At 43.0% G+C, this 26,810-nt stretch overlaps 1 protein-coding gene and 1 long non-coding RNA gene across 2 annotated transcripts in view; one reads left to right on the top strand and one right to left on the bottom strand.

Moving 5' to 3' along the window:
• LOC123369651 overlaps nt 1-26,810 on the top strand; it is a 34,345-nt gene that overhangs the window by 4,760 nt on the left and 2,775 nt on the right. Inside the window, exon 2 of the long non-coding RNA XR_006579117.1 lies at nt 21,143-21,226. This is a non-coding gene — a long non-coding RNA (uncharacterized LOC123369651). The remainder of the gene's footprint in view (nt 1-21,142; nt 21,227-26,810) is intronic.
• SEC23A (SEC23 homolog A, COPII coat complex component) overlaps nt 23,683-26,810 on the bottom strand; it is a 44,807-nt gene continuing 41,679 nt past the window's right edge. Inside the window, exon 20 of the mRNA XM_045015489.1 lies at nt 23,683-25,182. Within this exon, the coding sequence (XP_044871424.1) occupies nt 25,093-25,182 (90 nt within the window). The 3' untranslated portion in view covers nt 23,683-25,092. The remainder of the gene's footprint in view (nt 25,183-26,810) is intronic.

Below are 26,810 nucleotides of genomic sequence, written 5' to 3'. Positions count from 1 at the left end.
CCCCTTCACATAACACAAGAACCAGGGTTCACCCAATGAAATTAATAGGCAGCAGGTTTAAAGCATACACAAGGAAGTACTTTACACAACACAATCAACCTGTAGAACCAGTTGCTAGTGATTGCTGAAGGCCAAAACTATAACTGGGTTCAACAAAGAATTAGATAAGTTCATGGAGGATAGTTCCAATAATGGCTATTAGCCAAGATCGTCAAGGATACAGTTGCATGCTGTGGGTATCCCTAAACATCTGACTGCATGACAGGAGATTGATCACTGGATAATTGTCCTGTTCTGTTCATTCCCTCTGAAACATCTGGCCCCAGCTCCTTTTGGAAGACAGGATAGTGGGTTAGGTGAACCACTGATTTGACCCATTATGGCCATTCATATGTTCTTATGATGAAAACACATCAGTTGTCACCAAGAAGCTTTCTTACACCAATAATCTTCAGTCATGAAAGTTATTCACCTGTGTGAAAAAGTGCCATATAGAGGAGCAAGTTACTTGTCTGATGCTGCTTACTTTTCATGGTTCCTTTAATTTTTCTGATAAGTAATATTTGATGACTCAGAGGAAAGTGGGCAGCTGCTGCATCATACATGGCTTCAGCTCAGCCTGTACAATCACTAATCTCTGGAGAAATCTAGTGAGTCCTTACATATAGAAGAGATGAAAGGGGTACAGAAGTTGAACACCAAGTACATTATTAACGAATAACAGGTTTAACCTGAGAAATCACCCCCAAAATAATATTTACATAATGTGAGCAAAGAGGAGAGAATTAAGGCACTAGTCACATGTATACCTTTGATGTTTGTGAGCTAGGTGTGCTTCATTTAGAGCTTTTCAAGGTGTTAATTTTCGATCCACATCATTTCAGTCAGTTTATTATATGCTTACGGATGTCCATCTATTTTTTAAATGGCTATCTGATCGTGCTGTAATATAATAGTACTTGGACCACAATTATTACTAATATTAAGGCCTCTGGCTAACATGGGCAGACTTCTTATCCAAATCATAGTGTTTCTTACAAGGTGCGGAGTATCCTCAACTTCTGTTGACTTCAAAGATGTTCAGCATCTTTTCTCTAAAATGAACAAACAGATGCTGCATTTTTAAAGGCTTTTTGCTTCAGACATCTTATGGCCATGAAAGTAGGATTCAAAAAGCAATGATTAGCAAAAAATGCTTTTAAATGAGATCATTGAGTGACAGGAAAGCAAATACTGACATGAAAATGTTTTGAACAAGATGCTTCAGCATATTAACAAGGGATCATTTCCCAGAGAAGTAAAGTAACAGGGAAGTTACATTCATTATTAGTGCTATTCATGAACTGAACAGAACAAGAGATTTTATGGTGTTACAGAATTAAGTTGAGGCACTGAACTGAAATGTTGCCTAATTATAATTATTTTTACTCTATAGGGAACTGTCAATATAAAACAAAACAGCCTTGTAACCTCTCTACTGTATAGCAAATGTACTAATATTCAAGTCTTTCTGTAATATCACTTTCAGAGAGGAAGAATCACTGTGTGGTTAAGGCTCTAGGCTAGGATTCAGGCAATGTGAGCTCAATTTCTGACACTACAATGACTTTGTGTATGATTGTAGGCAAGTAGATTAACATCTCATTTCCCTTATCTGAGAAATAGAGAGAATAATAATTCCTTACCTTAAAACAGGGATATGAGGATAAATTCATTAATGTTGATGGAAGCCCTATGGTTTCTTTTGACGACAGTAGACTGATTGAGCAATGAATGAAATGGATATAGAAAGATTCCAATGTTAACTCTGAAGGATTTAGGTTGACACATTAGATCATGCCTTAGTGTGCTCCTGTGTTGTATTTTGAAATTTTTGCCTTATCTCATTCACATATCCCCACTGAGGTGTTTACCAGCATGAATTGGAGCTTATTAAGCAAATGTATAACATTATATGTGCAATGTTTCATTGACTTACACCAATGGTAGATCTGGCCCAGAGATATTTAGCTCTTCCATATTTGGCAGGAGTCACCAGGTGGTTCTGTTACACAGTCTTCTTACAAGTTTTTTTCTTAGCATGCAACCAAATCTTTGAAGAAATACTGCATTGGTGTTAGTTTTGTTACCCAGTAGTCCTTTGAGAGAAGCTGTGGTAGACAGATTGCTCTCTGCTTCATTCTCTATATTTGGAGACCACTCTTGTGAGAGTAGCTTTCTTTGTATAATTAAATAGCATGGCTGGGTCAAAGTGGAATAGCTTCAGTGGGAAAGATTGAAACACACCCCAGATTAGAATATCCAACAGTCCGGTGGCTAGAGCACTAACCTAGAATGTGGGAGAGCTGGGTTCAGGTACTCGCTCCGTGGTAGTGATTTGAACCTGCATCTCAGGTGAATGCCATAAGCACTGGGCTTTTAGATATAAGGGCAGCCGCACCACCACCATTTTGTAAATGGTGCTACAAAAAAAGTTGTGTCCACACCCTGAGCAACATAGTTAAGCCAACCTAACCCCTAGAGTTGACAGCAGTAGGTCAACAGAAGAATTCTTTGATTGATCTAGCTACTGCTTTCCAGTGAGATAGATTACCTACGCCAATGGGAGAATTGTCAGCACAGGTAGTGTTCACATTAAAGTGCACAGAGGTACAGCTGCAGCTGTGCCACAGCAGCGTTTCAAGTGTAAACAAGCCCTAAGTCTCCTTGGGAAGCTAGCCTGAAAAATTGAAATGTTTTGGAAATATTGAAGCAGTTTTTTTAACCGAAACAACCGAGATCAACATGAATTTATGAACTGTGGTATTTGGGCCAAATCTGCGTTTTTTGGCAAAAAGTTTGTCAAAAAAGTTTCATCCAGCTCTATTAGTAACACAATGTTTTAATAACAACTGGCAGTGAGAGGGGGGGTAAGAAATAGATTACACCAAATACCCCCAACCTTGCCATAATATGCTAGTTAATTTTTTGGACACTACTTTGGAAGTTGCTTGTGACAACTATTGTCATCTCATGCCAAATATTGGATGGCACTATATATGGCTGTTATGTATGAGATAAGTTATAGTTGTATGTTACATTTACAATAGGTAGAATAAATAGGCTGCTTGTCTACATTGCTGCACTTCTTTTTCAAAACTGAGTTTTAGAAATCTTTTCACCAGTAATGGGAAGCTGTGAAACCAGTTAATGTTGGACTACTAATTGAATGTGACATAAGAAAGGGACAGCTCAGTATTAAACAAACTAAAGATCCCACACAAGGAAATGACTGCAGAAATTAGGATATGACTTGTAGTCAACGTGAAACAAAGCTCTGTTGACACTGCTGTAAAGACGATTAGAATCTGGCACTAGATCGCTTGCCACAAAATTTGTTCTTGTGCTGCTCTCAATTATATTTGTATGTGCTTACATGTTATTCAGAGAATAAATGTAACAGTTCTAATACCTTCAACTTCATCATTCCATGCTTTCATTTAGCCTGCCTTTAATTTACGGCCTTGTTGTCAGAATATGATTACTACATTATGAAACTGATTTTTCTGCTGCCATTTTGCATGACCTGTCTGGGAGCTGAGATGTAAATTAAGACTTGATGTAATTAAGGCTGCTTTTGCCCTGATCAGATTTAACTTTCTTCTGCAAGAGATTTCATTAACTTTGATTCATTGTTATTTTATCTCATTACTTTAGTTAAAGTAGTGTGGAAACTTTTCCTGGTTTTATTACACATTTATACCAAAGAACTAATTCTCAAGATTTAATATGACAAGGTGACAAATGTTTCATTCCCTGTAAAGTGTCAGGTCCAGTGTATAAATAACTATGTCTAAATGTAAGAAATAGACTTCTACACATTTATCTAGTGTGCCAGTTTGCTGAGCATTCGCTCTCAAAAAACAAGTTTATTCAATTATATTCCACATAAAACACATACACAAGGCTTGTCTGAGGGTACGTCTACACTACGGGATTATTCCGATTTTACATAAACCGGTTTAGCAAAACAGATTGTATAAAATCGAGTGCGCACGGCCACACTAAACACATTAAATCGGTGGTGTGCGTCCACGGTCCGAGGCTAGCGTCGATTTCTGGAGCGTTGCACTGTGGGTAGCTATCCCGTAGCTATCCCATAGTTCCCGCTGCCCCCCCCGCCCCTTGGAATTTCCGGGTTGAGATCCCAGTGCCTGATGGGGCAAAAATCATTGTCGCGGGTGGTTCTGGGTACAGCCTCACCCCTCCCTCCCTGAAAGCAGCAGACAACCGTTTCGCGCCTTTTTTGCTTGGTGAACTGTGCAGACGCCATAACACAGCAAGCATGGACCCTGCTCAGCTCAATACCGCAATCGTGGATGTTTTAAACACCTCGCGCACTCTCGTGCAGTATATGATGAACCAGGACCTTCAAACCGAGGCGAGGAGGAGGCGGATACGGCAGCGCAGCGATGACAGTGATGAGGACGTAGACACAGAATTCTCTCAAACCACGGGCCCCTGCGCTTTGGAGATCCTGATGGTAATGGGGCAGATTCTATCCATTGAACGCCGATTTTGGGCCCGGGAAACAAGCACTGACTGGTGGGACCACATTGTGTTGCAGGTGTGGGATGATTCCCAGTGGCTGAGAAACTTTCGCATGCGTAAGGGCACTTTCATGGAACTTTGTGACTTGCTTGCCCCTGCCCTGAAACGCCATAATACCAAGATGAGAGCAGCCCTCACAGTAGAGAAGCGAGTGGCGATAGCCCTGTGGAAGCTTGCAACGCCAGACAGCTACCAGTCAGTCGGGAATCAATTTGGAGTTGGAAAATCTACTGTGGGGGCTGCTGTGATGCAAGTAGCCAAAGCAATCACTAAGCTGCTGCTACGAAAGGTTGTGACTCTGGGAAACATGCAGGCCATAGTGGATGGCTTTGCTGCACTGGGATTCCCTAACTGTGGGGGGGCGATAGATGGAACCCATATCCCTATCTTGGCACCGGAGCACCAGGGCACCCAGTACGTAAACCGGAAGGGGTACTTTTCAATGATGCTGCAAGCACTGGTGGATCACAAGGGATGTTTCACCAACATCCACATGGGATGGCCAGGGAGGGTTCATGATGCTCGCGTATTCAGAAGCACTACTCTGTTTAAATGGCTGCAGCAAGGAAATTACTTCCCAGACCAGAAATTAACAGTTGGGGATGTTGAAATGCCTGTCGTTATCCTGGGGGACCCAGCCTACCCCTTGATGCCATGGCTCATGAAGCCATACACAGGCAGCCTGGACAGTGGTCAAGATCTGTTCAATTACAGGCTGAACAAGTGCAGAATGGTGATGGAATGTGCATTTGGCCGTTTAAAGGCGCGCTGGCGCACATTACTGACTCGCTCAGACCTCAGCCAAACCAATGTCCCCTATGTTATTGCTGCTTGCTGTATTCTCCACAATCTCTGTGAGAGTAAGGGTGAGACCTTTATGGTGGGGTGGGAGGCTGAGGCAAATCACCTGGCCGCTGATTACGCACAGCCAGACACCAGGGAGATTAGAAGAGCACACCAGGAAGCGGTGCGCATCAGAGAAGCTTTGAAAACGAGCTTCATCAATGGCCAGGGTACAGTGTGACTGCTGTGTTTGTTGATGAACACCCACCCCCCTTGATTGACTCATTCCCTGTAAGCAACTCACCCTCCCCCTTCGAGTACAGCTTACTTATGCAAATAAAGGCACTATATTTTAAAAATCATGATTTATTTATTAATTCATTCATTCATTATAAAAAGAGGGAGAGAAGTAAGGGTGTGGTTTGGTGTGGTTTGGGAGGAGGATAGGAGGGATGGAGAAGGGGAGTAAAAAAATTGCACATTAATGACAGCCTTCTGGTTGGGCTGTCCACGGGGGTGGAGTGGGCGGGTGCACGGAGCCTCCCCCCACGCGTTCTTACACATCTGGGTGAGGAGGATGTGGAACATGGTGAGGGTTGAGGGTGGTTATACAGGGGCTGCAGCGACACTCTGTGATCCTGCTGCCATTCCTGAAGCTCCACCAGACGCCAGAGCATGTCAGTTTGATCACGCAGTAGCCCCTGAGTTGCATCCCGCCACCGCTGATCTTTCTGCCGCCACCTCTGATTTTCCTGCCGGTCTTCCTGCCGCCACCTCTCATCTCGGGTGTCTCTCCTGTCCTCACGTTCACTGGCATCTTTCCTGTAATTTGATACCACGTCCTTCCACTCATTCAGATGAGCTCTTTCCTTGCGTGTAACTTCCATAATATCCGAGAACATTTCATCTCGCGTCTTCTTTTTCCTCCGCCTTATCTGGGCTAGCCTTTGGGATGGAGTAGGGAGGCTTGAAAAATTTGCAGCTGCATGAGGGAGAGAAGTATTTTAAAAGATACATTTTACAGAACAATGGTTATACTCTTTCACAGTGAACAGCACTATTCACCTTACATAGCACATGTGATTTCCCTACAAGGTCGCATTTTTCATCTTAATACTGAGTGCCTGCAGATCTGGGGTTACAGATCTCACAGACACAGATCCGGGCATCAGAATTCAGCTTGCACGCGGCGATGGTAAGCCACTGTCTTTCGGCTTCTGCAGTGATTTACCCCGCTAATACCATGCTAGCTCCCTGCTAATCAACACCCTTCCCCCCCGCCCCCACTGCCTGTCTGGTAGCTTGGGGAAGATCCCCGCTGACCAAACACGAAAAACATCATCGGCATTTCACTCCTCCCCTCCCCCCGCTTGGCTACGTGCAGGAAAGGGTTTTTCTTTTAAACTGCTACAGTCCACGAACCCAGTAGGAAAATGGCCATCCCCCTTACTTAAATTCCTGATTTTCAACCAGGTTACCCTGAATGATATCACTTTGCTGAGGATAACACAGCAAGATAAAGAACGGATGCTTCTTGAATGACAGCAATCACCGGGACCATATGCAGCTATGCTTTGCCATGCAATGATACCTGATTACTTGCTACATGCATGGCGTGGTAAACGGTCCTACCATGGTGGACGGAACAAGGCTGCCTTGCCCAGAAACCTTCTGCAAAGGCTTCTGGAGTACCTCCAGGAGCGCTTCATCGAGATGTCCCTGGAGGATTTCCGCTCAATCCCCAGACATGTTAACAAACTTTTCTAATTAACTATACTGTCAGCGAATGCATCCCAAGTCCTCAGGGCAAATCAATCATTAAAAAACGCTTGCTTAAAAAACAATCTTTGATATTTGCAAAGGTACACTCACCAGAGGTCCCTTCCATGGCTTCATTGTCTGGGGTAGTGGGTTGGGAGGGTAATTCCGTCAGGGTGAGAAAAAGCTCCTGGCTGTTGGGGCTCACGGAGTGCTGTGTGCTCTCTGCAAGGTCATCCTCCTCACCTTCTTCATCGTCATCTTCCCCGTCCGCATAATCCTCAGCCATGGCTGAGATTACAACCCCCACCTCAGAATCCACGGACAGGGGTGGGGTACTTGTGGTGCAGCCCCCTAAAATAGCATGCAGCTCAGCGTAGAAGCGGCATGTTTTTGGCCCTGCCCCAGACCTTCCGTTTGCTTCTTTGGTTTTCTGGTAGGCTTGTCTGAGCTCCTTAACTTTCACTCTGCACTGCAGTGAGTCCCTGGTGTGGCCTTTATCCGTCATAGACCTTGCAATTCTTTCAAATACTTTTTCATTTCGTCCTTTTGAACGCAGTTCTGTTAGCACTGAATCCTCTCCCCAGATAGCAATCAGATCCAGTACCTCCCGTGCAGTCCATGCTGGGGCTCTTTTTCGATTCTCAGGAGACTGCATTGTTACCTGTGCAGATGAGCTGTGCGTGGTCACCTGTGCTGATGAGCTCTCCACGCTGGGGAAGCAGGAAATGAATTTCAAAACTTTGCGGGGCTTTTCCTGTTTATCTGGCCAGTGCACCAGAGTTCAGAATGCTGTCCAGAGCGGTCACAGTGGTGCACTGTGGGATACCGCCCGGAGGCCAATACCGTCGATTTGCGGCCACACTAACCCTATTCCGATATGTTAATCCCGATATTAGCGCTACTCCTCTCGTCGGGGAGGAGTACAGAAACCGATTTAAAGAGCCATTAAAATCGATATAAGGGGCCTCTTAGTGTGGACGGGTGTGGCGTTAAATCGGTTTAACACTCCTAAAACCGGTTTAAACGCGTAGTGTAGACCAGGCCTAACATCAGAAGACATACCACTTTAACTACACCAGTATAATTAAAGCAGTACAAGCCCCATAGTGTGGATGCAGTATACCCATATAAAGGTAATTTATAGTAGTATAGACACCCCCATATAGGAAGGGAAATAAGCTATACTGGTATAAAGGCACATTTTAACTAATATAACTACATACATGCTGGGGTTGTACCACTAACTATTAAATGGTTAAAAAACGTATGCAGAGTTAAGGTTGTCCAGTTATAGTTTGTACCATTCCAGAATTTTAAGTTCAGCAAAACTCAAGGTTCTGGAAAAAAAAACAGGAAATACAGAGTTAAGGTAAACCCCCATGCAGCCTTAACTCTGTCCTCTTTGAGCAGTGCCCCACAACACCCATACTCATACTCTCCCTTTTCTCTGTAATGGACTGACACAACCTGTATACACTATACACTCTCACACCCTTCCCCCTCAGCAGGAAACCACCCTAGAAAGAAGAGTAGGAAGTGGCTACAAGGTAAATAATAATTCCCTGTACGTCCTGGGATTTTTTCTATTACATGATTCTCTAGCTATCTGAACAAGTTATTCTAAACCTAGCATTCATAAATTAATGAGTTTTATTCCGAGCTAAAGTTTTCTATCCCTTGAAAGATAATACTTTTCTGACACTACTAGTCCCAATTTGATTATGTTTCTGGGGAATCTTTGTTAAATTCAGTAAAGGTACTAATACATAAGTTCAGACTTTGAGATATTCATCCTTTGTTTTTCTCCTTTTATAGAAAAAATACCATCCTAGTGCTATGCATCTACACACAAATCTGTCATGGTGCATAGACTTTATTTCATATACTGTTTTTATGATGGGGCTAAAAGGATGAAAATATTTAGTTTTCACAACTGTGTTTATTTGGGCACTCAGTAATTCTTGGAAAGTTTGGGATTTATTTTTAAAATGATGGTTGTTTACATTTAAGTCAGTTTTTCTGTTTAGTCTGTTATAAGAAGAGAATTATATTTTTCGCTGTAGTTGCTCTTGCCAGTTCATTTCATGGCACACCATAAATGTAGCTATGGAATTTCTCCAACAGACAGAAAGTGGGTTACTTTAAATGGTGATCATGCTTGTTTCTGATCATTAATGGCATAATAACCAATAAGAAAAATGGAGGGGTGGAAATAGCTGTGTTTTCTAAATGGAAATGAATTGTACTCAAATACTGTAGGGCTTGATTCAGATTCAGGGATAAAATGCAACAACTTCAATAATTACACCAGTCCCCTGAGTAACTAGGAGCTAAATCAGACCTGTCTATTATGCAGCTACTGCCCTCTTGAGGTTTACCAATGATAGTGCCCTCAATTGAAATAACCCCACTGATCAAGTGTTGCAATGCTTGTCTTTGCACTTTAAAAGGAGTCTAAATCACTCCTACAATGACGTACTCTATGTACCATGAATACTCCCATGGACTTCTATGGGACTACTTATAGCAAGTAAAATTAAGCAAGTGTATAGTCTTTGCAGGATTAGAGTCCAAGTCTGTACATCTCAAAAGTCCTATTTTGATAAACTGGCATGTTGAGATGCAGTGCCTTTTCCAGTGCTAACATAACGTTTTGCTAAAAAATATAATCAAGTCAGAACAGTGGTGTCTAGGGATAACAAATTAGGAATCTGACAAAATAAGAGCACCCGATTAATTTTACTCAGGTTCTACCTAAAGGGAAGTCATCTGGTTTATAAAGGGAAGCAGACAAGAGTCATATGCTGAGGTATTTTTCCCTTATCAATAATTACATCACAGTTTATTAAAATTATATCCAAAGTCTATTTATCAATACTTTTTATGCTATTTAATTAGTGTGTATATTTCATTCACCTACAATGGTGAAGCTAGACTGGCATATTTATAGGACTTTTCACTTCCTGGTTCTCATGTACTTATAGACAGAGATCAAGTTACCCCAGAGACCGCTTTATCCACTATGAACCCCAAAGACAACTTCACTTCATAGTGACAATGTAGTTGGATAGACTGAGGCACTAGACTATCAAGCACTGGGAGCAAAGGTTTTTCAGTTGGCTGGGCAGCAACTGTGGAACATTTAGCTAGACTGAGCTCCAGAATATTACCTTTCAATGGGAGATAGGCACCTAACTCTTTTCTGTGCCTTTGAAAATCTTCCCCTTGTCTTTATTGAAAATGTGTAGTGTATCTCCCAGAATTAATGTTGTTAAAAGTAATCATTAAAACAAAAAAACTCTTCACACACAAAGTCACAGATTTGAAATGGGAGTTGAGGGCACTCAGCAGCACCTCGCAGTAGGGCCTCAGCGCCTCATGATTTGGCTCAGAGTGTTACCCCCAAAAATCAGACTCCAGGTATCCCTACAATGGCCTGCCTATATTCATAACTTGATCCTCAATCTGGATGGTTTTGGTAGGTAAAATGGGAAATAGTTTTACCAGGGGGTTTCCCTCGAACCTGTGGAGAACTCCCCAGAACAGACTACTGTTAACCCTGGGGAGGACACAGATATAGCCTTCCGCTCAAAGGATTGAAACTCAGGCAGTAATTCTTTGAAAACAAAAATATTCTTTATTGAACACAATATTTCCTAGTACAGTAACTCTAAAACATAATATTATGAAAACAAACACAGCAGCTTCCCCTCACTCCGACTCAAGCCTCTCAGCTCTCTGCCTTATATACAGATTTTGGCCTATTCTGATTGATTATTTTTACAATCCTAACCATTCCCACCAATCAGGTTTAAGCCCTCTATCTGTCAATCAAAGACAGACCTGACTGAAGACCTGTGATATGCTTACCTGACCCCTCCCTTTAGGTTTTGGAGTGACCTTTGCAGGGCCAGCTCCAGACCCCAGTGCGCCAAGCGCGCGCTTGGGGCGGCATTTTGCCGGGAGGGCGGCAGGCGACTCCGGCGGACCTTCCGCAGTCATGCCTGCAGATGCTCCACCGGAGCCGCGGGACCAGAGGACCCTCCGCAGGCACGTCTGCAAGAGGTCCCCCGGAGCCCCGGGACCGGCGTGCTTGGGGCGGCCAAATTCCTAGAGCCGCCCCTGGACCTTTGTCTCACCTCAGCCTGCCTGCTTGCTCTTGGACGAATTTCTCCCAGATCTCCATTTTGGATTTCTCTGACTGTGACTGCTTGCAACTGCCAGCTTGTTATGGGTAACCATAACCGCCCAAAACTATCTTAATTATTAAACCTTTATAATTAATAAACAACTCAATAGCTAAGAATACCCTACCTCTATGATTCACTGTCACCACTCTATTTTTTATTATTTTAAACAAGTTTAATTTCAATCTCTCTCTGTTTCAGCTAGTGGTGACAGCATAGTGCTCTCAGTGCTATATTTCTTACAAAGGCAGAGCAGCTGAAAAATCTCTTGTATCAAGAGGATCTGATTCAGAGTCCATTGCAGTGATAGTCTTTCCATTGACTTCAGTGGGATTTGGATCAGGCCTACAGTTGTGCTGTATAGCAATTAGCCTATGCAAGGGGTACCTCTGCTTGGTAATGAAATATCTTCGCAAAAAAAGGAGTTGAAAGTAGTGGATGAGCTAATGAGTCTTTGAGAACCTTAAAAGACTATTTCCTTAGATCTACTGTAGTTATTAAATGTATATCTGAATCCATGTTAATCATTCCCGTGTACTCTCTCCCTTCTACTCGCACTCCCGGTCCCTAGGCCACAGAGAGGCATCAAAGCCACTTTGGGTGTGTCTTCACTGCACAATTAACCAGAGACCTTACCCAGATTTTTAGCTCCAGCTCCCTTGTGAAGTTCAGCCCTGACAGAAGCTGGCAGAGTCTCTCCCCTCCACTTGCCATTCTCACAGGAGGGGAGGAGGGTGCAAAGAGCCGTGTGAGGCTTTGCTCCCTCCTGTGAGAAAAACAGGGAGAACAGAACCTCTGCTTCTCCCCACTCCATCCTGCAGCACCCAGCATGGGAAGGGGCAGACAGGGGTGGAGAGCCCCTGGAACCACTCCCTCAGCACGGAAAAGGGAAGACAAAAGTGGACCTGCTGCAGCCCCAGGAGAGGATGACCCTACAAGGAGCAGAGAGTAAGGCTGGGAGAGGGGGACCTGAACCGATGGTGGGGAATGAGAAGTGCTGCAGGGCTCGAGGAAGGAGAGAGGCCTTGCAGGCAGCAGGAGGGAAGAATACACTATAATAAAATAAATTATTTTTAGCTATTTGGACAATTATGAGGTTTTTACAAAAAGAAACTAAAATCATTTGTTGTAATTATTAAATTATGTATATATTATGTAATTATCAAATTTATACAAAGAAAGAAAAGTTATTTTAAATTATTTTTGAAGTGTTTTCAATGTGACTGAATGGATTTAAGAAATATTTCAGAATTATAAATACAATTAAAGAACTGAAATATATAAAACCCTAAAAGCTGGTTGATCTTTTAATGATATTCTTGCATGTAAAATATTTGCAGCTCACATACATCTTTACTGAAAAATAAATGGAAAGTTTGATACATAGCGAGTGCACTTTGGGTTCCTTGGATGTTCATTTCCCAGTTCCATTTTATAGCCCTTATATGATATATTTCTAAATATGTGTGACTTACGTTTTTCCATCATATTTTAAACTTTACTATACCATAGAGCTCTCCATGGAGTACTTATGTTATACATATACAAAAAATGAAGTAGTACCCTGTGAAATGGGTCAGCTCACCACAGGAACACCTCCTCATGGCCTGGCATAGCATAGCATCTCTCTCCCCTTGAATCCCCCTGCCCCCGGCTCCATCTCTTTGGTGGTCCTTCATCACAAACTTGGCCTCCTGGCTAGGTCACAATTTATTCCTCCCCTTCCAGAGTAACAGAAAGCCCAATATAAGATAGTCCAGTGTCCTCACTGAGGGTCTTTGAACCCAACTCCAGGCTTATGCCATTTTGCCAGTAGCTGGTATGGGAACTTAGCTCCTACTACACTGGGGTCTAGTCCAGAACTCTACAGCCAGCACAGTCCCACTCCTTCCTACTTTTCATACCCAGTCTGCCTCAGGAGCGTCTTTCCCAGAGATTCTCTAGGTTGACCCTTCTTTTAGGGCTAGGATCCCCGGGCTTATCATTTCCACTCTCCCAGTTTCTGCCTCACCACTTCTCTTTTCCCAGAGCATGACTATAGACTCTCTCCCTACAGCCAATTTTAGGACAAACTTACTTTCTTTATACTTACCAGCCCGCTCCTGCCCAGCTGGGCTGCATGATCAGTTAACCCTGGCTTTACCTCTAGGTGCAGCCAGATAACAACCAGGCTCTCAGGCCCACGTTCACCCCTCAGGGCCTACCCCGTTTACCTACCAGCATGGATGCCTTCCTTTCATTCCATCTCCATTTTTGAAGAAATACTTTTGAGGGGACAGCCATCCAATTAATGAGACATCATTAACAGAAGCATTACAATTATATGAAAGTGAGTGGCCTGCTACTTAGGATGAGCCCAAATAAAACAAAGATTTACCATTTTGTATCTTCTCCATTCTAATTCTCCTTAAATAGGTTTGTGTACCTCCAACATAGACTGAGTCTCCATCTGAGCAGCCAGAGAGAGGCATTAAAGGTTGACTTTTCAACCTGAAATTATCACGCACATCTTGCCAGAAAAGCAGAGGGGAGTTAAAAAGTCAGAAGAGACTAAAAACTGTGGTTTGATAATGTTTTATAGGGCCCGTGATTTTTTAGGATCTAACTTGATTATTTTTGATCTCTTGAGGTTGGGAACGGCAATTGACAGGGAAAGAATCCTGGAGTAGCTCAGCACAATGTAGCATGAGATACACCCCAGACACATACAAGAAGGTGCAGAAACAGTGAGGACACAGTAAAGCAGGTGGGGCTTTGCTGTGGGAATGCTCACACCTGAATGCCTATCACCCAGGTTAACTGCAGTATAGACATAGCCTTGTCACCATTGCTTCAACTCTGAGGCTGCAGAAGCTCCCAAAGCTCCTGCATCCCCACTCCACAGTATCCTGTTGAAAGGATATGAATGATGGAGGTGATGAGTACAATTAAAAGCAATTCAGCTGTTCCCAAAGGAAAGGGAAGAAAGTACAGTGGACCATTTGTGCAGAAAATGCACATTTAAGACAGCCTTTCCATGATAGCCCACTTTATCATTTGGTTGGTTATCAGAGAGTATTTTGGCTTGACTTAAATTGTGATTATTAATTGTGGGTAAAAATAAAAAAATAGAACCGGACTAGGGTTTTGTTTCTGTGGGTATTTGTGGTATACATAATGTATAAGATAAAACAAATGTGTTTCATCTTGTGCCAGCAATATTAGCTTCAAAATGTAACTTTGGTTGCATTCTAATTGCCCTAAGGAATAATGAACAGAATATATTCTGCTAAACTTTCTTTACTATGCAATTTTTTCCCTAACAACTGAAAACTATAAGGCTAATCTGAGTTCCGACTTTGTATGGTTTTGGTAGAGTGACCAAATGTCCCATTTTTAAAGGGACAGTCCCGTATTTTGAGACTTTTTCTTATATAGGCACCTAATACCACCCACCCCCTGTCCTGTTTTTTCACAGTTGTTATCTAGTAACCCTAGGTTTTGGTCAGTCTCATTGTTTAAGGCTATCAATCACTTTGACAGGGTAACAAACCTTGTGGATGGGGGAAAGCGGTAGACATGGTATATCTTGACTTTAGTAAAGCTTTTGATACTGTCTCGCATGACCTTCTCATAAACAAACTAGGGAAATGCAACCTAGATGGACCTACTATAAGGGGGTGCAAAACTGGTTGGAAAACCATTCCCAGAGAGTAGTTATCAGTGGTTCACAGTCATGCTGGAAGGGCATAATGAGTGGGGTCCTGCAGGGATCAGTTCTGGGTCCGGTTCCTGTCAATATCTTCATCCATGATTTAGATAATGGTATAGAAAGTACACTTATAACGTTTGCGGATGATACCAATCTGGGAGGGATTGCAAGTGCTTTGGAGGATAGGATTAAAATTCAAAATGATCTGGACAAACTGGAGAAATGGTCTGAAGTAAATAGGATAAAATTCAATAAGGACAAATGCAAAGTACTCCACTTAGGAAGGAACAATCAGTTGCACACATACAAAATGGGAAATGACTGCCTAGGAAGGATTACTACAGAAAGGGATCTGGGGGTCATAGTGGACCATAAGCTAAATATGAGTCAACAGCGTAACGCTGTTGCAAAAAAAGCAACCATCATTCTGGGATGTATTAGCAGGAGTGTTGTAAGTAAGACACGAGAAGTAGTTCTTCCGCTCTACTCCGTGTTGATTAGGCCTCAACTGGAGTATTGTGTCCAGTTCTTGGTACCACATTTCAGGAAAGATGTGAACAAATTGGAGAGAGTCCATAGAAAAGCAACAAAAATTATTAAAGGTCTAGAAAACATGACCTAGGAGGGAAGATTGAAAAAATTGGGTTTGTTTAGTCCCAATTTCTCTTTTAGGGAAAGAGAAGACTGAGAGGGGACATGATAACAGTTTTCAAGTACATAAAAGGTTGTTACAAAGAGGAGGGAGAAAAATTGTTCTTCTTAACCTCTGAGGATAGCACAAGAAGCAATGGACTTAAATTGCAGCAAGGGAGTTTTATGTTGGACATTAGGAAAAACTTCCTAACTGTCAGGGTGGTTAAGCACTGGAATAAATTTCCTAGGGAGGTTGTGGAATCTCCATCATTGGAGATTTTTAAGAGCAGGTTAGACAAACACCTCTCAGGAATGGTCTAGAACAGGGGTTCTCAACCTTTTACTTTCTGAGCCCCCCCTTCCCACCCCACTATGCTATAAAAACTCCACAGCCCAGCTGTGCCACAGCCACTGTTTTTCTGCGTATAAAAGCCAGGGCCAGTGTTAGGGAGTAGCCAGGGGTGGCTCCAGGCATCAGCACGCCAAGCGCGTGCTTGATGCGGCAAGCCACTGGGGGCGCTCTGCCGGTCGCCGCGAGGGCGGCAGGCAGGCTGCCTTCGGCGGCTTGCCTGCGGAGGGTCCGCTGGTCCCACGGCTTCGGCGGCCCTCCCGCAGGTGTGCCTGTGGAAGGTCCGCTGGTCCCGCGGCTCCGTCGTGAGGTCCGCCGAAGCCGCGGGACCAGCAGACCCTCCACAGGCAAGCCGCCGAAGGCAGCCTGCCTGCCGTGCTTGGGGTGGCAAAATGCCTAGAGCCGCCCCTGGGGGTAGCAAGCAGTGCAATTGCCTGGGGCCCCATGCCTTAGGGGGCACTGTGAAGCTAAATTGCTCAGGCTTAAGCTTCAGCCCTAGGTGGTGGGGCTCAGAGCCCCGGGCTACAGTCCCACGTGGTGGGACTTCAGCTTTCTGCCCTGGGCTCTAGCAAGTCTAATGCCAGCCATGTTTGGCAGATCTCCTGAAACCTGCTCACGCCCGCCCCCCAGGGGTCCCTGGACCTCTGGTTGAGAACCACTGATCTAGATAATACCTAGTCCTGCCATGAGTGCAGGGGACTGAACTAGATGACCTCTTGAGGTCCCTTCCAGTCCTATGATTCTATGATTGTCATGTATCAAAAAATGAAACACTCACTTCCTTTTCCTCCTCCAGTGAGAGTTTGGAACTTAGCTTGAAACCTGAATTTAGACACACACACACACACACACACTTGTTACAGTTGTGCTGACACAAAACTGCTAGGTTAGCGTGGATAATCTTTTAAATATTGTATACAGATATTGAGAAATGAGAAGGCAGATTATAAACATGTTTAAAATAGGTCAAATTTTGATCCTAACTAGGCTGACTGTATTGCTTGAAATTGTGAGCTCCTTTGGGATTAAAGTAATCACTCCACGTGACCCTTTGACTGCCAAAATGGTGGATTTCCACAAGTGACTAGCCTTCCCTACCTTCCTTAGTTTTCACATTCACTTTTCTTTTGGACAAGCAGAATTGAATTCACCCACTGTGTTCCCAGATCTATGATAATCATGTTCCCGCAACAAAATAGCTTTAAGGGTTATTCACTGTTCTTTTAGCTTTGTGTTATGCAGGAAGTAATGTTTTGACCACCTATCAACCTGTCATCTGTTTTCTGGAAAGGGTTCAATGTGAGCCCTTTTATATATTTGCATTGTTTCATCCCAGAGCTATTTTATCGCTGTTAAATATCAACAGTGCTACATAACACTTAACCAGGCTACATCATTAGCCAGGTATGACAGCCTGCTGAATGAGAATAGCTTGCAATCAACAACTCCTTAAAACCTTCCACATGCTTCAATTAACCTTTCACTCTCTTCCACATGTGCCTCCAATGCTGATGTATGCAGCAAATAAAGTTCACTCTCAGTAGGGTGGCATATTCATAAGGTCATGGACAGTAGGTGCTTAAAATGTTCACATTAAATTAGAACTGATTTTGAACTAGCTAGTGCATGCAGAGAGAGAAAAGTGGGCTACATGCTATCCTGTGCTGAGGGTCCAAAACTCTGCAAGTTTGATCTCACACGCTAATTTGGTGCCAGTGTAACTCTATTGTCTCACTTACTCTAGTGAAAGTATGAGAAGAATCAGGTGCATGGAATTAAAGTGATAGCATCTCCTCAAGGTGGAGTTGACAATGACTGCAAGGAGGGGGAAAGGGATATGGGCTATGAGAAGAATAGATCTACAAGGAACTCACAGGCCATCCCCAGAGAATTCCTACTCTCACACACAGAGCTGCCTCGTTTCCATCCTCCCCAGACAGCCTGGCTTGAAAGGAAGAGGTGCTGCAACTACCTAATCCCCCTTGTATTTTTGCCCTGCTCCCCCAGCAATGGGGCTGAGAGGTAAAAGGTGAAAAGCAGACTTCCACCCCATCCTGTAGAGAGTTTGCCAGAGAGACCAGATTCAGCTGTGGAGTTGGAATGACAGGACCTATGTGATAGCATCCTGGGGTCAAAGCTCTGTGTATTTGGCAGAGCTATAACCAGGCATTTTAGCGTCCTGGGCAAGAAAACCTATTTGCACCCCCTACCGGGTTTTTTAGATTATATGAGTTAGGCTATTATAGAGCAGTGGTTTTCAAACTGCTGGTTGCGAACCTGTACTGGGTCGTGGAATGTAAGGCACTGGGTCGTGGCGGCTCTGGTCAGCACTGCCAACTGGGCTGTTAAAAGTCCTGTCGGCGGTGCTGCCTGGCTAAGGCAGGCTAGTCCCTACCAGTTCCAACACCGCACTGCACCTTGAAAGCGGCCAGCAGCAGGTCCAGCTCCTAGGGAGGGGGGCCACGGGGCTCCACGCATTGCCCCCGCCCCAAGCACCAGCTCCTCATTCCCATTGGCCGGGAGAGCTGGAGGGGCGGTACCTGTTGGCAAGAGCCGCACAGAGCTACTTGTGTGCCTCCGCCTAGGAGCCGGACCTGCTGTTGGCAACTTCCGGAGTGCAGTGCAGTCCACAGTGCCAGGACAGGCAGGAAGCCTGCCTTAGCACCCCCGCTGCACTGCTGACTGGGAGCTGCCTGAGGTAAGCCCACACCCCAACCCCACACCCCAACCCCCTGCCCCAGCTCTGAGTCCCCCCAAACCCAGATCCCCTTCCTGCACCCCAAGCCCCTCATCCCCAGCCCCACCCCAACCCCTGCCCAGATCCCCCTCCCACACCCTGAACCCCACATTCTTGATCCCATCCTGCAGCCCTCACCTGTGCACCCCAATCATCTGCCCCAGTCCTGAGCCCCTCCCACACCCCAAACCCCTCATCCCCAGCTCCATTTGGTCACGGGCATCAACAATTTTCTTCAACTGGGTCTCCAAAAAAAATGTTTGAAAACCACTGTTATAGAATAATTATAATGCATTTATTTTTTCATATTGGTACAGTAAATAGACAATAAAAGCTACTGTAATCTGTTAAGTGCCACATTAATTTTCACACAATCTTTTAACATCCCTCCTGGGGGCATGGATCAGCGTTCACGTTGCACTCCCTTGTCAGTACCCAGCCTGGGCTGGGGAAGTTAATGATCCAACCAGCGGACCAAATTTGGTGATGAATCCAGATCACATGCCACCAGAGGCACATTGCGCATATGCTAAGAGGAAGTATCCTCTTTACATAACCTTTAAGTAAACTCATTGATAGGTACTGAATAAAACGTGGAATGAAAATAATCGTAACATAAATATGGATACTGCAATGACTTAAAAGCATAAAATATTGAGAAAGACAAAAAATTGCATATCTGTTTATAAAAAGTGATTCTGGTGGTTTTCCATCACCCCACAGTGAGATAGTGGTTAAAATAAACAGTCACCTTGGAGAATAAAAGGGACTCAAGAGTAAACAAAGAATGAAATTACCACCAAGGTGGATTATCTAGCAATTGAATTACCAACATAGCCTCTGGCTCTGCATAAGCAGAAGCCACCCTTTTCTCTGGCCTTTATACGGGGGAGACAGCCTTTTTTTTCAAGGGGGGAGGAGTGGGTTAGGTTGTAGGATTTCTGGGTTTTACCTTTTGCATTGTGATTTTATTTTTCTAAGAGTACTGATTATTGTTTGCTCCCTGGCACATTATGATGGTTGGCTTATACCTGATCATTTCTCCTGCTGAATCCTGCCAAGCAAATTGTGATTATGCCCCTTTAAAGGTGAAGGATTATAGCAGCCTGGCTTGTTTGTATAAGACCAGTGTGGGAAGTATCATTCAGTTGGGGAAGCTATGTTGTGACAGCTGAGAAGAGACATGATGCATCCGGCATTTTGGCAGGGGCTTAGACTAGATCAGTGGTCCCCAACTGGTCAATCGCGATTGACTGGTTGATCCTAGAGGATCTCCTAGTTGATCACGATCTCCAGTGGTGTAGTGTGGCTGCCGCTAAGGCAGACTCCCTGCCTACCCCGGTCCCACACCACTCCCGGAAGCGGCCAGCGCAGGCCCGCAGGTGAAGGAGCAGGGGTCTCCCTCCACGCGCTGCTCCTTGCTGCAAGCACCACGCCTGCAGCTCCCGTTAGCCAGGAGAGCTGCATGTGCGGTGCTTGCTGAGAGGGGCAGCACATGGAGCCCTGTGCCTCCCCCCACCAGGGGCCACAGGGGCACTTTGGCCCCTTCCAGGAGCGGCATGGGGTTGGGATAGGCAGGGAGCCTGCCTTAGCCTCGCTGCGCCCACTGCCAACCAGGAGCCTCCAGAGGTAAGTGCTGCCGGGCAGGAGGCCACACCCTAATACAGTGGGGGTCCCAGGTCACATGCCACTGCATGCCCCCACCCAGCCCGGGTCCTGGGCCACCTCCCACCTCCCCCTCAACACCTTCAGCACCCTCAGACCAGCCCCCAGAGCACCCACAGCTCCCCAGCCCAAGTTTTAGTTAGGGGTGTATAGTAAGTCATGGACATGACCATCCATGACTTTTACTAAAAATACCCATGACTAAAATGTAGCCTTAACTATAGGCATAGCTGTAGTGATGCCAAGTAAAAGGATTAAAGTTGGAAAAGGTTGCAAGCAAATAAAGGTGAAAACATGCATCTAAGTCTAAAAGTTAATCTAACAAGGTACAAGCTTTATTCAAAATGATTTCTGTCACTAATCTTCCTTCTTCCCAGCCATGGCTGTTATTCACTCAGTTAGGACCTTCCATAGAAGTGCAGGATGCTGGTTTCCCTTGTCTTCCTAAGTGAAAGGTCTTTTTCTAAGCAGGTCTCTCACCTATTTTCAGTTTCCAGAGACTTCAACCCCTCCTTGGTGGAAGGACTCATCTTTCTCAGCTTGCAAGAGCTCTATTCCCTTGTGTCTGGCTAGTGATGGATGCCAAAGATGGCATCTGTCTTTGCTTATATCTTCCAAAGTTCAATTATCTCATTTCAAGAGTCAAGATGACCTCATGCTATTTTTCCCTTCCTAAAGTTTTCCCATCTCCTTATATGTAAATGGGGCTTCCATCGTTTTGATTCCACCATGCTTAATTTACACAGGAGACAAGTAAACAGCTGCCTTCTCCCCAGTCTGAGGGGAACCGGTTTCTCCCTGTTGGCCACAGATTTTAAAGCATTATATCAGTAAGTATGCATATTTCCTCATATAGCATTATTACATAAAAATTTATCACCAATGTGTCATTAGCTTTCAGAAAAGACCTCACTCTATGCACTTTTATAATAGTCAGTTGGTTGAGTTGCTTATCACTTGAGGTTCAGCCCCCCCCCCCCCCACGTCTTTATAGCCTAGTAAATCTCCTTTACCTTTGATAGTGCCTTACCTGTTACTTGTAGAGTAGTTTAGTTGTTAGTTCTTTCTTTCCCAACTCTCCCCATAAAAAAAATTCTGCTTTTCCGCCTCCTCAATCTACCCATTAGTTTGCAGTCTAAATTTTCTTTTCCCACTTCCTGCCCTTCCCAATCAAGGAGCTTTTCCTTCACCCTTATGCCCAGCTCTCCTGAGGCTCAAGAGTTGCGTATCCTGCCAGAACATCTTCCTAGTAATGGACAGTCATCTGCAGTGCATTTGCTGCCTGGGTGAAGGATACATCCTGCAGAAGTGTGCTTACTGTCACAATCTCACTCCCAGGGCCAGAAAAGACAGAGACATTTGGTTGCAACTTCTCCTCATTCCAGCTTCGGACCCTGGCCCGAACACTTCCCCTCCATAGTCCTCATGCTCCAGTAGGTCGTCTATCAACCCCTGTTTGCCGTGTCCTTCCAAAGTCCACAGGTAAATGGAAAGGAGTGGGCACCTGACCAAAAGAGCCAAGGGCTAAAACTTTTTTAAATTGGGAAAAACTTCCCTTTGTCTGGTCTGTTGTTGTTCTCCAGAAAGAGGGGACAGAGCAGAGACAGGGCTGGGACTATGCTGTAAAAAGCTTTTTTTCAGGTATGGAAATCATCAGATCATACCTAAAACCTACTCATAAATCAGAAAATGTCTAGAAAGACGCGATTAGGTTTATTTCTGATTGGCTTGTGGACTCCTCTGTGCTAACCCCAAATGTTTTTTGTTTTGCTTGTAACCTTTAAGCTGGACCTCAAGGTTATTCTTGATATTTAATTTTTGTAAGTGGGGTTTTTTTTAATCTAGCAAAAGCCTAAGTTCCAGATGTATTTTCTTTCTGTTTTTAATAAAATTTACCTTTTTTAGGAACAGGATTGGATTTGGGTGTCCTAAGAAGTTTGTGCATATGTTGTTTAATTAGCTAGGGGCAACAGCTGATTTCCTTTCTTTCTCAGCTCTTCCCCGGAGTGGGGGAGTGAAAGGGCTTGAGAGTACCTCACAGGAAGGAATTCCCAAGTGCGCCTTCCTGGGTTCCCAGGGCTTTTTCATTTGAGTGGTGGCAGCATCTACCCATCCAAGGTCAGAGAGAAGCTGTAACCTTGGGAGTTTAATACAAGCCTGGAGAGACCAGTATTAATTTTTAGAATCCTTGCAGGTTCCCACCTTCTGCACTCAAAGTGCCAGAGTGGGAAATCAGCCTTGACAGTGTCTTAGAGATGACCCATTCAAGCAAGAGGGAGTTGTCACCCCTCCCAAGTCAGCTGGCAAGGTAGCCCAAGGTTCTATTGTCTATCTTACCACTTACAGATAGAAAAGAAACCGAACAACGACACAGGAGTTTATTTCTGTTCACGGGCAGGGCAAAGGGCTGTTTTCAGTATAACAAAGTGTAGGGAAAGGTACTCTGGATCCATTCACTGAAGAAAAATCCCTGGCAAAAGGGGGTGCTTTCATGAACATTTGGATCTTGGCTCTTGAGAAAACAGCCACCTCTGCAAGACTGAACTTTGAGGGGGAAATCTATGTTCTTAGATAGGAAAGGTAACTATTGATAAGGGTGTGGACCAGATTTGCATTTTATGATTTTGTTTTTTATTGTAAACACTTGTTTCCACCATTCTCTCTTGTTCCTAGTTAAATCTTTATCCTTTCCTAAATAAAATTTTTGTTTTTAATGCTTACAAGGTTGACAAGAGCATTGGTTTAAGGTAAAACTGGTAAACTGTGGCAAGCTGAACCTTTGGGTGCAAAGGATCTAGAAATTCTGTGAGTAACCAGTGTCAAGGGCTGGATATCACAGGGGAACGTTTCAAAGGGATTCGGGGATTGGGGTGCACCTATCGTTAACTTGCAAGGCAAAGGAAAGGCTGGTGTAGCCCAGATGAGAGTGCTTGAGTGGCTGAAGAGCAGGCAGTGTCAGGAAGCTGACACCCAGCTACCACAAGGAAGATACCCTTTTGCTGGAGGCAGGAATAAGAAGTTCACTCAGTCCTGGGTACCCCAAGAACCTGTCACAATTCATGCTACCTAAATAGTCAGTGATTTGAGCCCTTTCTGTATTTCTAGAAACTAAGCTGAAAGTTTGATGGCTACAGTAGCAAAATTATACAATTGTGTAAATATACAAAATATGTGACGTTATTATGACTTTCATTATCTCCATCTTTAGCACCACATCTGCTTTTAGACAAAACAGTTTATCAGATGCAAAAATACTCTACCAACAGTTATGTAAATACCAAAACAGTGAGAGAAAAGGTATGCTTTATTTGAGCTTCTTTTGGCCTGGATATAATCTCATTTAGATAAAAGAAAATTAAGGAAATAAAACTAAGCTATTGGTTTCATCAAGTTTTACAGAATTTACAGACAAACAGGAGAAAACTCATGCCTATCTCATAAGCATATAACTGGATTTCTAGGTCAAAATGATCTCTCTTCCTTCAGTCATTGCACAACATGTTCTTATTATCCACTATCAAATTTTACATTTTTGCTTGTCAAAATAGCATCAGCAATGTAAACATCTGTTCCATATGTAAACTTTAAACAGTAAATGTGAACACATTAATTTACAAAAAAAATTCAAGAACAGAGTATCACCAAATTTATTACAATTATGGCATATAATGCATAATACTGTTTCAACAAAAATTTGCAACCTACTGAATTTATAACAAAAAGGAAGCAGAAAAAAAGCATATGTGTAGTGCCACACATCAGAGTAATATTATTATAAGGCTATAACAAAAAAATCCATGTATCCTAGGGAAAAAGTATATTTTACTGGCTAAGACAAATCAAGACTACATTTCTAATCACTTCACAACTGTAGTGTAGGGTTTTTCTTAGAACAATCTAAAATGTATCAGATATTATTCTCCTTTGCCTTGAGTATATTCATGTACGTTAGTGTTTGATAGTACTAACTGTAAATAGGGTGCAATTATTGGCAGAGATTCAACATGTGGATTGTCAGGTTTACACTTTGGACAAGAACTGATTTTTTTAAATTGTGCTCAAATTCTTTAAAAGGAAAGGAGGAAAACAATTTGTTACCAAAAAAAGCAAAGGTAAAAAACATAAAAAAAAGTCAATACTTGAAAAAGAATTTTTTTTCTAAATAATCACCACACAAACACAACTGATTATTGAAGAAATTAAACGTTCTGTAGACTAAGTCAGAAAGAGTGAGTTTATATTATTTATTTTATATGCTTTTTCTGTATCTTTGTTTGCTTTTTGTTCAAAATTAGTAAAGAGAAATAGTCACAAGGCAATCTAGAAAGCCCAGTGCCACTACAGATTTCCTTTGTAATGTTTAACATGTCTTTGTAGTGCAAGGCAGAGTCACATTCTCAACCATTTAAAAAAAAATATCACATTTCAAAGTTATCATCAATGGTCTAAAAATAATATATATATATAAATCATCATGGTAACCAAAAAGACTTTTTTTCTTTTTCCCCTAATTATATTTCATTAAGACATTTGCTGCTAACAAATGCTTTCTTGAAAACTACACCACTTTGAAATCTAGTTAGGCAGCTTTTGCATATCACAGCATTCTGTTTGCAGACACATTGAAAAAGATAAAGGAAAAAGAAAGCTTAAATATAGTTCAGCTTGTCAATGTCTGTAACGTGTTGCATCATTTTTAGGCAGCACTGGAGACAGCAAGTTTCTTCAGATGATCCATAAAGACTTGCAAGCTGACATCATCAGTCAGAATGGGTGCTCCAGACTCCTCCAAGAGAAAGTAAAAACAAGGAGAATTCATTAGATTATATTAATTATGAAGCAAGTGTAGTTGGAAAAAACAATTTTTATTCCACAGTATGTTCTGTAAAATAATCATTTAATATTTTTAAAAGGGCTTTACAAACATCATTTTGACAAAAATGCAAGATTGTAGGTTTACATACATTTAATATATTTGCATAAATTCAAGTATAAACCATCACAACTATTTTCCTTCCCATCTTAAACAGATTCTGCAACAAGACAATGTGGGGGAAGCCTAAAGTTTTAGATAGTTGACAAATATTGAATATACATTTTATAGACAAAATAAATAAAAAGTCATGCCATATTTCCTACACTGTTCCTATCTTAGTGCACCAAATAAGAAAAAAAAGAAAGAGAGGAATGCCTGTTACTACCACCATTAAATTAACTATCATTTAACACACACACCCAAAATATCAATGGGAAAAACAAGATAGCAAACCGCCCAGGGCCTGATCCATGCCCTCTGAAGTCAAGGGGTATGTCTACACATTGGAGCTACATGAATGCCAATTATCAGAGGGGTAGCCGTGTTAGTCTGGTTCTGTAGAAGCAGCAAAGAATCCTGTGGCACCTTATAGACTAACAGATGTTTTGCAGCATGAGCTTTCGTGGGTGAATACCCACTTCTTCGAATACCCACATCCGAAGAAGTGGGTATTCACCCACGAAAGCTCATGCTGCAAAACGTCTGTTAGTCTATAAGGTGCCACAGGATTCTTTGCTGCTTCTACATGAATGCCAATGTATAGATATAGCTAGCTTGGGTACTGAAGCAGTGAAGCCCGGGCAGCACAAGCTTCCGTATGAGTAATACATTCCAGGTGGGCTAGTACAGACATGTTGAAGCCCAAGCTGCCATGTCTTCATTGTTGCTCCAGTACCCAAGCCAGCTCAGGGTATGTCAAGATAAGCTGTAATTACACCCCAGGATTCCACTATAGACATACCCAAATGGAGAAGTCTTTCCATAGACTTCAATGCATGCTGGCTCACAGCTAAACGGCAGTTCCATTCCGCAGTTCTTAAAACCAGTAATGATATCTAAAGGTCATACACTACAGAGTCAGGGATCAAAAAGATGTCGTCTCCCCATTTTTTTCTGTTTGCTCTCTGACCTCAGGGAACAACTTGAAGAATTCCAAGAAGCTCCCTATGAAGTGCTCATGGCAAAATACAAGCTTTAAGAGGATGAAATGAAAAAAATGAGTGTGGATATTAAAGAGACATATTTGCTTGGACTCACTTGGGAGAGAGCCTTACATAGCTAAGAAGTCAAGGAAACAGACAGTACATTTTCAACATTTTAGTGTGAGTGCTACTTTTAAAAACACATACAAGTGGTTCTCTGATTTCATATCAGATCAGCCCATACTAAGCAATGAGCCCAGCATTAGAAAAAAATTGGCAAATTACTCAAGTTCCAGGTAAAAAGGTCAAAACCTGTAGTACATAAAGAAAAACAACAGACTTGGCAGCCCTGCAAACATTATGTAATTAAAGCTCACAAGACCTCTTTTAAGAAGGTCAGTGTCATTATCCGCATTTTACAGAGGGGCAGGAGGAGCACCCCATAAACACCAGCAA

This window comes from Mauremys mutica, chromosome 4 (assembly GCF_020497125.1).
Source record: "Mauremys mutica isolate MM-2020 ecotype Southern chromosome 4, ASM2049712v1, whole genome shotgun sequence".
Lineage (NCBI taxonomy): Eukaryota > Metazoa > Chordata > Testudines > Geoemydidae > Mauremys > Mauremys mutica.
This window is presented reverse-complemented; position numbering and strand designations above follow the sequence as displayed.